This window comes from Catharus ustulatus, chromosome 17 (genome assembly GCF_009819885.2).
Source record: "Catharus ustulatus isolate bCatUst1 chromosome 17, bCatUst1.pri.v2, whole genome shotgun sequence".
In the NCBI taxonomy this organism is placed as follows: domain Eukaryota; kingdom Metazoa; phylum Chordata; class Aves; order Passeriformes; family Turdidae; genus Catharus; species Catharus ustulatus.
The window spans coordinates 7,073,904-7,088,610 of record NC_046237.1 but is presented as its reverse complement, the minus strand read 5'-3'; the positions used below and the strand labels follow the sequence as shown (position 1 = coordinate 7,088,610).

The 14,707-nt window shown below is 42.7% G+C and overlaps 1 protein-coding gene across 8 annotated transcripts in view; it reads right to left on the bottom strand.

The window, feature by feature from the left end:
• The window catches only part of ZBTB46 (zinc finger and BTB domain containing 46), a 53,330-nt gene that overhangs the window by 12,838 nt on the left and 25,785 nt on the right, over positions 1–14,707 (bottom strand). For 7 of the 8 annotated variants that reach the window (XM_033074811.1, XM_033074810.1, XM_033074806.1 and 4 more), the window contains 4 exons: positions 8,712–8,993; positions 2,686–2,858; positions 1,498–1,549; positions 1,131–1,406 (listed from right to left, as the gene is read on the bottom strand). In XM_033074811.1, the coding sequence (XP_032930702.1) occupies positions 1,131–1,406; positions 1,498–1,549; positions 2,686–2,858; positions 8,712–8,993 (783 nt within the window). The remainder of the gene's footprint in view (positions 1–1,130; positions 1,407–1,497; positions 1,550–2,685; positions 2,859–8,711; positions 8,994–14,707) is intronic. The other variant, XM_033074814.1, reaches the window with a different exon arrangement.

Genomic DNA, 14,707 nt, shown 5'->3' with positions numbered 1-14,707 from the left:
ATCTTTTTTACAAATAAGTGAATTTCATAGAACAAAACAGGAATTACAGATTTCTACTCACCAGGAACAGCCATTACTGATTCTGTATGCACACCCCAAGTTACAATTAAATCTATGTAAAACCTCCTTCCTCTGCTTCAACACCACCACACTCAGCCTGGCTAACTTAATTACAGTATACAAACCAAATAAGTTACAAAAATGCACAGAATCCCTGAAAACCACAGCCATACTCCAGAACGATTTTTTTAAAAAACCCTGAAAGTATTGAAATATAGTATCAGTAAAAGGTGCAAGCCTTGCAACAACTTTTAAACCCAAATAACATACCCCCTACTGAACATATGAACAAGCAGTATATTTTTCCATTTTTGAAAGACACAGAAAACCACTCTACAAACAGCAACTCAGTGCTTCCACAGCTCCTAAGTTCACAGTGAAAATCCTTGGAATGCCCAAATGATCTAATGGACAGAGCACTAGAACAGAACTCAGAACTGAATTCTATGATTAATTCTACTGCTAGTACTTTCAACAACCTGAGGAATGTTATTTTCCTGAGGAATTGGAGGAAAACATCACAGTTTCTTTTATAAAGCACTTTGAGATCTACTGATAAAGCAGTTGAAGGTAGTGTCAGAACACAGAATGAGCACTCCAATAAAACAGCCAAAGCACCTGTTTTATGGACCCAAAAAGTTATCTTTGCACAAAAATCGCCCCAAGGCTGCAGTGACACAGCATCTAGAACCAGCACAGCATCAACTGCTCAGCTTTGGGGAGTCACTCTATGAAATTGCACCTGTAGAACATTTATTTGCAGCACGAGCAACACGGCACAATTTGCTTTTCCTGGTTGAAGGAAGTGTCTGATATACAACAACAGCAGCTAGACATCCTCAGCATCCTCGCTGGGTCCTACACTGTCCAGCAGCTCCAGCCCAGGCAGGGGGCAGAGCCCAGGTAACACATTTTCACGTGGCTACCGAGGCTCTTCTGCGTGCCGAAGCCCTTCCCGCAGCAGGGACAGACAAAGGCGCGCTCGCTCGAGTGCACGGACAGCAGGTGCCGGTTTAAGTCTGTCTTGTCACGGAACAGCTTGGCACAGCTAGGACACTGCATCTTCTTACAGTGGGAGTGGATGGTCTTCTCGTGGCGCTCCACGTTGGATTTCAGAGTGAAGCTGGCGGGGCACTTGGAGCACTGGAAGCGGCCGAGCTGGTTGGCAGCACCGCCGTCGAGCGGGAGCAGCACGGAGAAGGCGTGCTCGTGGATGTGCTCCTTCAGCTCCTCAGCACACTGGAACACCCTCCTGCAGAGGCCACAGGTCAGCCTCTTGGCCAGGGCCAAATCCAGGGAGGTGCCATCGGCGATGTCCGTGTCTTCAGATCTCGGGAAACCGGAATCTGAAACAGAACCGCGGGTGCACACGCACGGATCAGCCTCTTCTGGTACAAAATCACAACAGTTCAAAGATGTCTTTTTCTCTCTGCTTACCTGAGTCAGAGTTATCAAACTGCCAAAGTGCCAGCAATCCATCATAGGCGGTCTGCAAAGGAAAAGCACAGGGAAGTTAAGGCAGGCATTTACAAGAACCTGCCCTGTAGGCAGAGCTCTGACTCCTGTCATTGCCTTCATCCCTTCTCTAAGGGAGGCTCAATCCTTTGCCCTGGCTACTCAAAGTGCCTTCACAAAGCTTTCACTGCCAGAGCAGTGAATTGAGTCTTTATCTTGCTTCAGAACACCTTATCATTTGGTGTTTCAAAGACTGTCATCAACATCCCTGTTTAAGTATTGGGTAACTCCTCAGTTTCCAGTCTCACTAAGCATCTGTAGTTCCCACTCAGGCCAGTGGGAAATGCTGGATAGAATATTTTCAGTTGATACAACAGAGCTGGAAAATTCTCCCTTAGCCCTCCACAGGTACTTTTCCTTTCCACACAGAAGAGCCTGTAGAACACAAACACCTTCTGCACAGCTCCCTTTCTGCAATGCCCTCTGGCACTGCTGATCCAAATTCTAAATAAAAGCTGATTTTATCTTTTTTTTTTTTTTTTTTTTTTTTATAAATCCTTTGCGATATGCCAGCGTGTGGCAGATGGCAGCCCTGTATGAGGCAGAGGCGTGCTGCAGCCTCGGCAGGTCTGTGCAGACCAGATCACTTTGCTCTACAGGGACTGCAAAGCAAAATCTGTGTTTTCCACCCATTTGCTTAATAGAGCATCATTCAAAAATATTAATAATAAGAAATGCTGCAGAAAGCTATGGATTTTAGGTCAAACTTCTGTCTGAATTTAGACAGTAACTAGAAACCCAAATGCCCAACACCAGAAGTGAGCAATGGGTAGCTGAGGTCTCATGCCATTATTACATGTTAGTGTGCAATGTTGTGCAAATGAAGGGATTTACAATAAAAAGGGAATTTATATTTAAAAAGCCCCAGAAGTTTTTGAACAGAAGTTCTGTTGAGGTAAGGCAAAGACTAAAATTGGGACAGCACCATCCTGACCCTCAACAGACTTCTAGTTTTAAAATAGCCTGTTTGGTTTTTTTTTTTTTTAAAGCTCACAGATTAAAGTAAAAGGTATTAGATCTTTCAAAATACTCCTAACTGGGGAGGATTTGATCAAACAGACAACTTTGCATTTCAAATTCTTTGTATTTGTCCCTCCACCCCGATCTTACCTGGGTTGAGGAAGGCACCTCTCCTTTTATCCCAGTTTCTGGTGACATGTCACCAGAAGAGCAGATCCCGGGGGGGCTCTGAGTGGCAAGGTGTGCTGAAGGCAGCGGGGGAGATGGTGCTTCCACTTTGCCATCACTTTCACCCCTTGAAGGATTCGAGTTGGTGCCAGGCCCTGGGGAACACAGGAAACGAATCTCACCCACGTGAACGAGCACCAGCTGGTGGCTTTAAAAACGGCCTCGCAAAGGCAGCGCCCCAGCACTCGCAGCTCATCTTCTGTCAGTGGGAGGGAATGCAGCAGGACAGGGATGCCAGGCTTTTGGTCTTTCTGGTTGATGGGTTGTTTGTTTTTGGTTTTTTTTTTTTAAAAAAAAAAGCCTCCCCACCCAAATGTCTGTGTGTGCTGGAGTGACATCGCAGGGCTCGGTCACTACAGAGTCCGTCGGGAGAAGGAAGCACAGCGCAGCACAGATATCCGCATTTCTCCTGGAGAAGCACCTTGCTGAACACATACACTTCCACCTTTAAGGAATGTACACACAAACTTCATTCCACTAACTTTTTTGGAAGTTTATGTCACAGGTTCAGATCTCAAGATCTGTCCGTGGTGGTTTATTTAATATCGGACTGTCAGTACTTGATCTCAAAGTGCTTTACAAAAGATGGAAAAAAGGATTTCTGTCACTCTATATTTAGCAAGGATGGAGGTTCAAATATTTGTACAAAACTGTTCAATTATACCTGACAGTCATTACAGTCTAAAAATCTCCCATAATTCAAAAGGAAAACATGCTGTGTCCGGCCCTTGCCTACACTGTAGCAACAGCCAAATGGAAAACAATATTCCAGAAACTGCCCTGAGGATCAATGACAAAGCTAAATACAAATAAAGACTATGTCATCAATATCACTGTACATTATAAATTATTGTACAAACTTTAGAACATGCCTTGACTGAATATTGGAATGACATACTGAGCAAGTTGTTCTTTTTGAAACACATGGCAGCAAAACCAGAAGCAAATATGGCATAAAATAAACAAATTCATATTTAAAACACTCTATGCCCTAAAGGCTTTTTCATTTCCAGCAAAAAAGAGTCTGATGGAAACCTTCAGGGATATAAAAAACCACTCTTTAATGCAGCTACAAATAACAAGTCACAGTTTACTCTGTGTCCGAATACAATGCGCTGTGATCTGGGTGACAACAAAGCGCTCGAGTGAAACCACACCAAGGTTTCGAAATGTGAACAATCCCAAACCTTACTTTTTTATCAGCTAACAAAGGAAATTCTGCTCTTGTGCCACAAGCTGGATGTTTGATTTGCTTTCCTTGCCTTTGATCACAGATCGATATCTTTCCCAACTGTTCAGCTGGGATAACAATGCTCCGAGGTTTCCTTCAGGTGCTGCTCATCTGTTGCTGCTGTCATTTTAAAGTAGGACAACAAAATGCCAGAAATGCAAGATAGGAAAAGTTCAGGGGAAAGAAGGAATTTAGCAGTATTTCCTGTTAGAAACTGTTACCAGGAATCCACTCTACAGGTCCATAGCAGAATTCCTGCCTAGACAGACACACGTTCCTTTTTTTTTTTACCCCTGAATATCCCAAACTGATTCAAACTGCCCCAAAGGCATCTCAGGGTTACACTTCTTTGAACTAACAGTATTTTAGCACACAGTAAAGATAAACCAGTGGGGCCTGACTTGATGAATTCTTTTATTAGCACATTCCCAGAGTTTCACAGGTTCCAAAAAAAACCTCCGTACTTCTTAAAGCAAAAATTAAGGCTAACAAACACACAATGAAATTAAGCCCAGAGAACCAAAAAATTATCATCCAAGGTGTACAAACACACAAAGATGTACAGCACAACAAAGATGAGTTTTCAAACAATAATCAGTATTTATTTGGTTTCAACAACTGCAAGTAACACAAGAAGAGAGAAACCCACATCAATGACCCACACTTTGTACACAAGAACACAGATTTATGTCCATTCCGACTTGTACTGTGCGAAACCATTTTCCCTCCTAAACTTGTACTAAATTGAATTTTAACCAAAATATTTTAACTTCTAAATCAGGAATCAAAAACTCTTTCCTTCAGTCAGCTCTGCACACAGAAAATGAAGCAGGGGTTTAGCAATACATGTGTGAATACAAAATTCTTGTGACAGCTGGACGGTAAACTATTGTGGAAAAGAGAAAGGCAATGTTATTATATCTCATTTAAAATTGCATCCATTCTTCCCTAAATCTTCTTTTAGCAAATGTAAGAAAATTCCACACCAAGCTGAATACCTTTAACTTCTTCCTAGGAAAGCTGACCACTGTGTAAAATATATTTCTTAACATCCACTGTAAGGATAAATTATTGGCTCCAATGAACCACTAACTAAAAATAACCTATTAGCTGGTTTGCCCAAAAGAAAAGGGCTCTGTGTACCATGTAATCACTTGGACTGGAAGCTTCATAGGAATTGCTTCTATAAACAGTTTCAGATGCAACAGGGTAAACAGGAAAAGCCAAACTTAGACATATAAAAAAGCCTTCAAATGTGCTATTCTGAAATGTGGAAGTCGCCCTTTAAGGGAGCCGTGTGTCCCCATCCCTCCCCCACCACAACCTGAAAGTTTTCTTTTTTTTAAATGAGAAAACAAGGATGCAAACTAAATACCTCATTTTCTGATGAACATTAAAATTCTCATTCTCTTGATTATACTTGGCAAAACCATCTCAAAACATTCGACTGAAGCCTCTGAGACTTCTGGCCGTGTGATGTAACCGTGCGGAACAATGCTACCAAAGTTCAGGCTCATAAATGGAATAAGACACGTTATTAAACCAAGGAGCTCTGCAGAGCAGCTCTGCTGGAGTGGAAATCACACAACAACCACCTGCTTTTAGAGACAAACCAGGAAAACATGGCAAGACCAGGAAAACTCTCATGATGTCTTATCTGAAAGGCACCCCCAGCAACAACACCAGCAGCTCCCCTCGGTGTAACCCATGAGTAATTCACACTTTTTTTTCTGTAAAACCTGAGTGTTCCAGGTTTCTGACAAGCATATGAACAACGTCAATCTTGATCACACATCATGAACATCAAACTCTCAGAGCCCTTCAGCTGCAGGTTATCTGGCAACTGTGCTAACCAAATGGCAAGATAATAAAGTTTTCCAGTCTGATTTTAAATGAGTTTGAACTGGTTAACTTCAGAAATTCACCATAGTGATACAACACCCACACACACACATTCTGGGCTTCATTTTCCACCAGCAGAATGTCAAGTTCATACCTCATATGATCATATAATGAATCAGTTAAAAAGAACACAGGGTAAAACGAAAGCTTGGGATATCCTCTAACTTCTAAAACAGGAAGAATTACGTAGAAGAGCAAGTGAAAACTTTCAATGTGTGCAGTAACTTAGAGAGCAATATTCCCTTTAGAAATGGCTCATCCAAATTTTAAACATGTTTAACACCCTCTTTGCATCTGTCCACCTCCATTAAATCTTTTTTCCCACACCAAAACCTGAATACTGCTCCTTGAGGCAGTTATGTACTGTAGTGCTTTGTAAGAGAAGACAATCCAGTGATAGCAGCCAAGATTAAAAACACTTCACTTCTTTAAAGTCAATTCAGACTGACCACTTATAATCCCTGAAATTAGTGCATTTCTTCTTAAATCAAGACAGATGAAAACCGCTGGGTTTGGTTGTCTTGTTAAATTCAATCTTTTTCACTGTGCTCCTACCTACTCCCTCCTCCTTTTTTTTTTAAAATATAATCCAGGACTTAAAATGACTCAACATCCTCAAATTGTTTTTGAAGAAAAATGTCAAAAACACCTACAAAGCCAGCACCAACCTAGACTGTGCTTTTACATCTCCACAATCTTCCTACCACTTGCTTCAGTGTCATTTTATACACTGAAAATTCTCATCAAACTTGATGTCCTGTTCATTCAGTAATGACCACTTAAAAGGGAATCGTATATCACAAGATCTTTTTCAAGTGATTAAAATAAATTGATACCTGTGAATCTGAATAACATGAAAGAAAAATATGTCTCTTAACTTTTGGCTTCTATAAAAACCCTTTTACCAGGCCACAGCCACATCCCTGACTGCTGTGAGAGCTACAGACCGAGCAGCAAGTCTTCCTTTTGACTTGGGCATTTCACTTTGCTTCCATAAAGATGAGATGTTTGAAGCTCAGCTGAATGAAATCCAAGTAATAGCGAGAAGATTGGAAAATAAGGACCTCAAATACATGCTGGGCAGGACCTCCTGGGCCATGGCACCCCTCAGTGAGCTGTCAACCAGACCTTTTTCTAAATGCATCAAGCTTCATTTTAAACCCAGTTGGTCCCCTGCCTGCACCATGCCCATCCCCAAACTCTGCTTCTCGGGTGGTTGGGCGATCTCTAATTTTTAACCCGGATTTATGACTGCTTCATACACATTTATCTTTATGTCAAGTGGTGCTTCAGTTTTAAAATAAAACCTACAATCGTCCAACAAGGAGAAGGATGATGGATAGAGGGCAGCCCTGTCATTATTCCAATTTATCAAGACACAAGATGGAACTGCTGATTTCACCTGTCTGGAGCCCCAGCTCTGAACCGTGGTGCATCCATCACCCGCGGTCGCTCCTCGATCCAGGCTCCCACCCATCCCTGTGCCAGCTCAGGGCACTCTGCTCCCTGCATCCAAACCCTGCCACTGAACTGAGCCACATCTGTGCTGCTCCGCTGCAGCTGAGGGATTTTCAGCCCTGGAGCCCAATCTGAACCATCTAAATCTGATTTAACTGGAGATCCTTTGGGAAATGAGTTACTGCAAAAAAACCCCACAACACTGCACCAGCAATTCCCCACAAATATTTAAGCTACAGGATAAGGTACAGAAACTTAAAGGTTTTTGGATTTTTTTAAAAACAATCCCACTGTTCAGACATGAGAAGTGAAAAGAGACACTAAGTCTGACATTGCATTGTGCAATGATTTCCCTTGGTCACACAATTCCAGCGACCAGTTGGCAATTTGGATGGAGGTTGGAGCACCCTGGTATAGTGGAAAGTGTTCATGGTCATGGCAAGGGGGTGGAAAAAAATCACCTTCAAAGTCCCTTCCAAGCCAAAGCATTCTCAGATTCATTCTCTAATTCTATGACCATTAAAGTTATCTGTCTTTTCCCACTGAGGAAACGAAAAGAAAATAGAATAATAGAGATCCTAAGTGCACTTTTCTTTCTATTTACTTGGTCAGTTTTCTCAGCATAAATAAAGATAAACCTTTTCTTCTGGAAATTAAGATGTAGCACTCATAAAACTGTTGCTTGCTCTATTCTGTTTCACAAATGATGTATTTTCTCAGAGTATTATTAAAATACAGCATTAATAATTTCTTTCTTTATGCGCTAGAGAATCAGGCTGCAATGAAGAAAACAGAAATATACTGAAAAATCAGCTGTCCACACCTAATGGCTCACATCAGCTGCCTCCAACAGATCACCACTAGAAAAACATTCATTTCCAGGTGCAAGTATAACAAAATCAATAGCTGCTCACTACTTACAGGTCTAAAATTAAACTGCAAGAAGTAAAGATCATGCAATCTACAACAGCCCAATTGTTACCACAGACACAGGAGCAACATTCAAGCTGTTCAACAGCCAATCAAGTTTGGATTCAAAACCTTTAACTGTAAGTACTCAAATACTTTGTATTTTGTTTGTAAATACCGTGCAAATGAGTGAAACAGAAATTTGAGGGCAAGCGCTACAGGATGAATATTTTCTTCTATGACTTCAGCAGTTAATAATTATATTTGCATCAATATCAGACTAAAGTTTCCAAATTTTATGGAAAGTGGGATTAAGCAGGACTTAAACCTGGATATGAACACACCAGCAGCAACAAACGAGGCGGTGACCTGTATTTTCTTCTCACTAAAGATTTCCCTTAAAGCATCACTAAAAAACAAAAGAACAAATAGAAGAAGTCCAACTTACGGGAGAGCGAGTGCGTGCCTTTGGGGAGGTACTCGAAGAGCAGCGAGCTGTCCTCGCCCAGCATGTCGGCTTTCAGCGACAGCAAGCTGTTCTTGCTCATCAGAGCCGCGCGCAGGTTGGCCACGGTGGCGGCCTGGAGCGCATCCTCCTTGTCCGGGGTCAGGGGCTGGTGGATGTAGCTGGACTCTCCCGGCAGCAGCGCCTCCTCCACGCTGCCGAAGGGCTCCGGCCGCTCCGGCCGGCTGTCCGAGCTGCTGGGCTCCGTCCCGGCCGCGTCCGCGCCTGCGGGAGGGAAGATGCTGTCAGACAACTCCAGGGACTGGTGGGTCTGGGAAACAGGACCAGGAATGCAGCAACACTTGGTTTGGATCTGCTTTTTCCTGCCTCGCAGCTGGGGGTTCTGTTTTTCCAGCCAGGTTTGGGTTCGGTGCCACGCTGTGCTGCGAAGGCAGGGCACAGGTGACACACTAATCTTAGAGAAATTAGGATTTTAGTTAAAAGAAACTGGGCTTGAGATAGTTACCTGAAACTTCAATAATTGATTGCCTGTCAATTTATGTTTGCAAGCTGTGCTTGCAATGGGAAAGGATGAAACTGGTAGGTAGGTCCAAAGAACACAAACAATTGCAACCAGAAACTCATTCTTTGCTAAACTGTAGCTGCCCCAAAAGCCATTTGTATTGTCATTGATAGAAAAGGTCAGGGCGAGGAAGACTCACCTTACTTCCTCCTTTTAAGATCCCTCCCCACAAAAACGACCGCAGACTTAATTTAAGAAGCCAACCACGAATCCTTAATAGCCATTACAGCTAATTACCATAGGAATGGGAGGGGAGGGGCTGGAATTATGAGTATGTATTTGTTTAAACCTTTGTCAATAAATAGACTCTGTTACCACCTGTGATTTTGCAGTGTGCATTAGGGGGCTACCCCACGCTGCTGCCCAGTGCTGAACAAAACATACCCTTTCTAACTTTAAATTGTTACAGAGTCTTTTGTCCATCACAGTTGAGTATCGGTGTTACACCAATATTCATATTTTGGTAAATCACAGGAGGGGATGTGTATTTTACCTACAACCTGGATAAGAGTGTTTATTTATCTTAAACTAAGATTTCAGGACAGTTTGCTAGTACTGAAATTATATTCAAAGGTTTAAGTTTTGTTTTCTCCCTAATTTTACACACCAGTAGCCCAAATTCTCACTCTTTTGTTTCTTCCCCATGATGAAGGTTTTGAGAAACCCAGTAATAAACAGCCTGTAAAAATGGGGCGCCGAGTATAAATCCCTTGGGGTCACTTCCCTAAAAAATACACAGTAACCAATGGCTCCCAGCATATATCACAGGGTGGGTTTTTATACAGAAGTGTTACAGTTTTTTAAAAAAAAGGTAGACCAGCTACTTTACAACTTGTAACTACAAAGAAACTGTATAAAAATATAACATATTAGTAACAGATACAACAATTACTGAACCCAAACAAAACCGAAAAAGTTACGATAAGGCAAACTCCTTCCTGCAAAAACACAGTTTATTTTTGTACTTTTGGGAAGGTCTAATTGAAGAGCCTCCTTTGTTTGAACTTTGACTCTCTTATCAGCTTAAATAATTGATGCATTTTTATGTAAAGAAAAATGCCTCTCAGACTCCTCTCTATTCTTCACACGAAACAACAAAAAATTACACACAAAAAGGGCTGTTGCCCCATTTTAAAAGTGCATGAAACAAATTGCAATTACCTACTCCAGATCTGCAGCAGCAAACACAGCTGACACACTCAAAGCCCAGCTGAGCACCTGGCAAACGGAGCTGAAGCTTCCCAACAAACTTATGCCTTTGTGGCATTTCTCCCATCAATGTAGAGGGAAAAAAAAATCCACATCCAAAGAGAAGGCACAGATAATGAGCTATCAGATGGAGAAAGAAGCTGTTTTGCACATCCTGAATATTTTATTGCCTCCTACTTTAAGACAGATTTAAATCTACTTGATGCAAGAGGGAACTATTAGAGCTCAAACCAGTGGTAGGACACTTACAAAATTAATACCTGCTGCTTTCACAAATTCACTTGGCACTCTTCAGGGCAAGGAATTCAGGTGTTGTCCACACACAGCACTGCAATAAAATCACTCCTGTACAGAAGCTCGGGAGAAGGGAGGAGGCAGAGTGGGACAAACCAGCACTTGGTTTCCACAGCTTCAAACCAGGGCAAGGCATTAATCTGCAGAGCCTTATTAAAAAATGCTAATGAGGACACTGGTACCGTGCCCACCTCCTGTAACCTGGAAAACAGCTGAAGGAAGATCATTATTTTTATCTCCATGTACAGGTGGTGGCTGCCAGAGAAAGATGTGGGGACATGCTCAAGGTGCCCAGCCTGTGGAACCAGGAGCAGCCAGAGAATTTCCCAGTCCCAGCTCAGGGCATATCAGATTCCAGAACGTGTTCAGATCGGTTTTACTAAGCTGCACTGCTCTGCCAGTACATCCTACTGCTAAGTTGTTCCTTTGAAAAAACAAACGGCCTCAAAGCAAACAATAAGGAAAAAGCAATCACGGGCAGAGTGCTCCCACACCCGGAGATGCAGGGAACGGGCTGGCCACTACAAACACAGCAGGAACTTCATAAATGTGAACTACCAGAGATGCTCTATGTTTAAAACAAACCATTTTCCCCCCTCCATCTGTGTTTTGCTCGTATAATTTCATATTATCAGTTTTATTAAATCTTAGCCAAGCAGAAGAATTCAAATGCTTTGAATTTTTATGTATTTTGTCATCCCTCTGTTAGCGGCTCACAGGATTTCCACTTTTCTAGATGATAATGAAGGTTTTTTAAAAACAAGCCAGCATGCCTACATAAAGGAAAATTACAAGACAGTAAAAACCAGCAGCTGTTACAAAAGGTGGTGAATGAAGCAAATTAAACTTTAGCCCATTAAATTGGTAAGGCAATAGAGAGCTTCATCACATCAAAGCCACAATATTACCACTGTCCCACTGCCCACACGAGGAATCACAGCACATAACTCGAGCCAGAAAGGGTGTTTGCCCACACAACTGCATTCCCAAATAACCAGGCAGGCAGGGAATCACCTTGTGCTTTCTGCACTCCTTTCTCAGAGCCTGTTACAGCTGCTGATTGACAGTTGCCAGAATTGGCTGCTGCCCGCTGCACATAAACACTAATTGCTAAAACACACACAGATTAATTGTAACCACAACAAGACATTAAATGTTCCTCAAAAGCCAAGATTAGAGACAGACAGCAAAATAGATGCTTCAGAGCTTCCAGTATTTATAGCTGATGTAATCTAATCAAACACACATTATGGCAAAATAAATATCCACTTAGTCACATAAGTACTAAAATACTCTCAGTACACCAAAACCCAAAAAATGCACCAAGTTCCTCTTCCCATTGCCTCCAAAACCACTTCTCTTTTCTCTAGAATGCAGCTCCTTTTAACAAGATTTAACCAAAGAACGATATGAATCGAAAGCATCCGTCACTTCCCAGTAATCCAAACTGTTTACTCCAGCTTCAGCCCCGTGTAAACCAGGCTTTGGTCAATGAGCTTCTATTCTGCAATTATTCACTGCCACGGGCCCCAGAGCTCCATCCCAGCCCTCCAGAGCTCGTTTTTCACCCTGCTGGGACAGCCCCTGCCACTGCAGGGCTCCACATGCAGGAAATCCCGAGCTAAACACGGGATTAATGCTGCTTGGGAAACTGAGCTCATTAGTCTCTTTAGCAAATCATTATTTTGCAGTTATTCTATTACACCAGCCTGCTTTCCTACGCATGGAAGCTTTAGAAAAGCTTTCTTAAATTTGTTGACTTGGATGAATATTTTATTGTTAGCTTTTATTGTCAAATAAAACACAGAGCCTATTTTTAAACAATTTTGGCAACAGTACTTCCAAGCAATTCTGAAAACAATAGTAAAGTTCTTACCTACACATGAAGCATCACGTAACAGGGATACAAGAACTGCAGCACCTTCTCACAGAGGTCACCCATCCCAGCTGAGCTCAAAACACACTTCATTCCCACCCAAACAGACCAGGCAGGCTTTAACAGATCCATGAAGAGGAATAAACCTCACACCAGGACAACAGGAGTAGTACAATATTCCCAACACACCCAGAGTGGCTACTGTGTGAGCTGTGGAATTCCCATAAACTGAGCTCCTGTCACAAACCCAGGAATGGGAAAAGCAAGCTGCACTAGTCACAAAAAATCAAACACTGCAGACTTCTATCTGGCAGCCCCTGGGAAAGGGCTATGGCACAAATCAAAGTAATGCAATGTACTTAAAGTATCCAAATGTTAACATGATAATTCATTTTCAAAGATCTAGGAGGAAGCTGACAGTAAAAAGCATTAAGCCTAGTCCAACAACTGAACAAAACACACATGCCATCCCAGAAACAGCAAGGGAAAGATCCATTTAAAAGACTCCATTTACTACCTTAATTAATTACTGTAATACACAAACCAATTTTTTTTTCTCTGGTATTTCTTCTCCCTGCTTCTGTCATTTTTTCTCATTACAGCTTAAACTCAGCTGTTACCCAAGTACCTCCTCAGCATCTGCTTCTCTCACACCACTTATTTCTTGTTTGTACTGTGTTTTAACCTTCTCAGTAAACCCCCAGTGGGATTTCCCAGACTCCCAATGCTATTATTCTCTTTCATAGTTCTTTTTTTTCTTAATTATTTTTTCCCCTTTTCATCTTTTATTCCTGCTCTCTCATGTAGATAGTTGAACATCTAGAAATCAGTAACTGGAGAACTAAGCCCATGAGAAGAGAGAAAGGCGTGAATAAAAGCCATACAGGGTTGCATCTGCTGCTGGAAAACTCAAAGCAGAAACAAGCTTTTTCCCCAAGAACTAAAGGCAGCTTTTTGCCAGGTTGCTCTTTCTCAATATTGCTCTTTTCATTGCAGTCTGGAGGTAAGAGAGGATCAAGACATCTCTCATCTTCTCTTCAGTGTGGTTGGAGCTCAAAGCAGGGATGTTTCTCCCTCGGTGTCCCGAATTTCTGGGGTTATGTGGCAGAGGTGACCCCCAGCAGTGAGGGGGAGCAGCCACAGGCATGGAGTCCTTTAAAGGAGGGCAACAGTGCCTCACTCACTATTTACAGAGCTTTCAAACAGCTCCTCTGTGTTTCGCCATCACCCTGGCAATTTCAGGAGTCCCTGAGGAGCCCTCCCAACCCCACTGGAATGCAGGGGTGTTTCATGAGCCATTCCTCCAGCACACCTTTCTGAACTGGAGGTCTCACCTGCAGGGAACTCTCTGCAAGTCCCACAGCCTCCAAGGACAATGGAATTCAATGGCCACAAGAAGCCCCTGAGCCTTTCCTGCAGCTCACCCCACCTGCAGGACCCAATCTGGCAGAACTAGGGTGGGAAGGTGAACTGAAGGGAAGGCACCTCTGGGTACAGGAGTCCTGCTGTCAGCAAGGCAGGAACCTGGGAAAGCACAGCCTGGAAAGAGGAGCAGCTGGACTTAACCTGAGGTGGTGTCACCATCAGACAGGGGAGTGAGAAACCATCCTGACCTAGGGCAGCATTACTGCTCTGGCACCTGCAGAATCTTTAAGAATTGTAGAATAAATTAGGCTGAAAGTGACTTCTTAGAACTACTTAGGATTCCAGTGGCTCATACAGCCCAGTTGTGGACATCAGCAGGGAAGACAGAGCACAACTCCCCCAGGTCCTTCCTTCACCTTCTGATCACTTTTTGAGAATCCCCTCCTTTCATCATGTGAGAATCCCCCTCCCTGCAACTTGTGTCCATTACCTCTCACCCCTTCTCAACCCACATCTGAGAAGGGTCTGGCCCTAGATAATCCACACCCCCACTTCTCTTCTTGAAGATTTTAAACCAAGCTGTCTCAGCCTCTCTCCCCTCACACACATCATCTCCCTGGCCTCAGCTGCGCTTGCTCAAGCTTGTCAAAGTCTTTCTTGGCTTGGAGATCC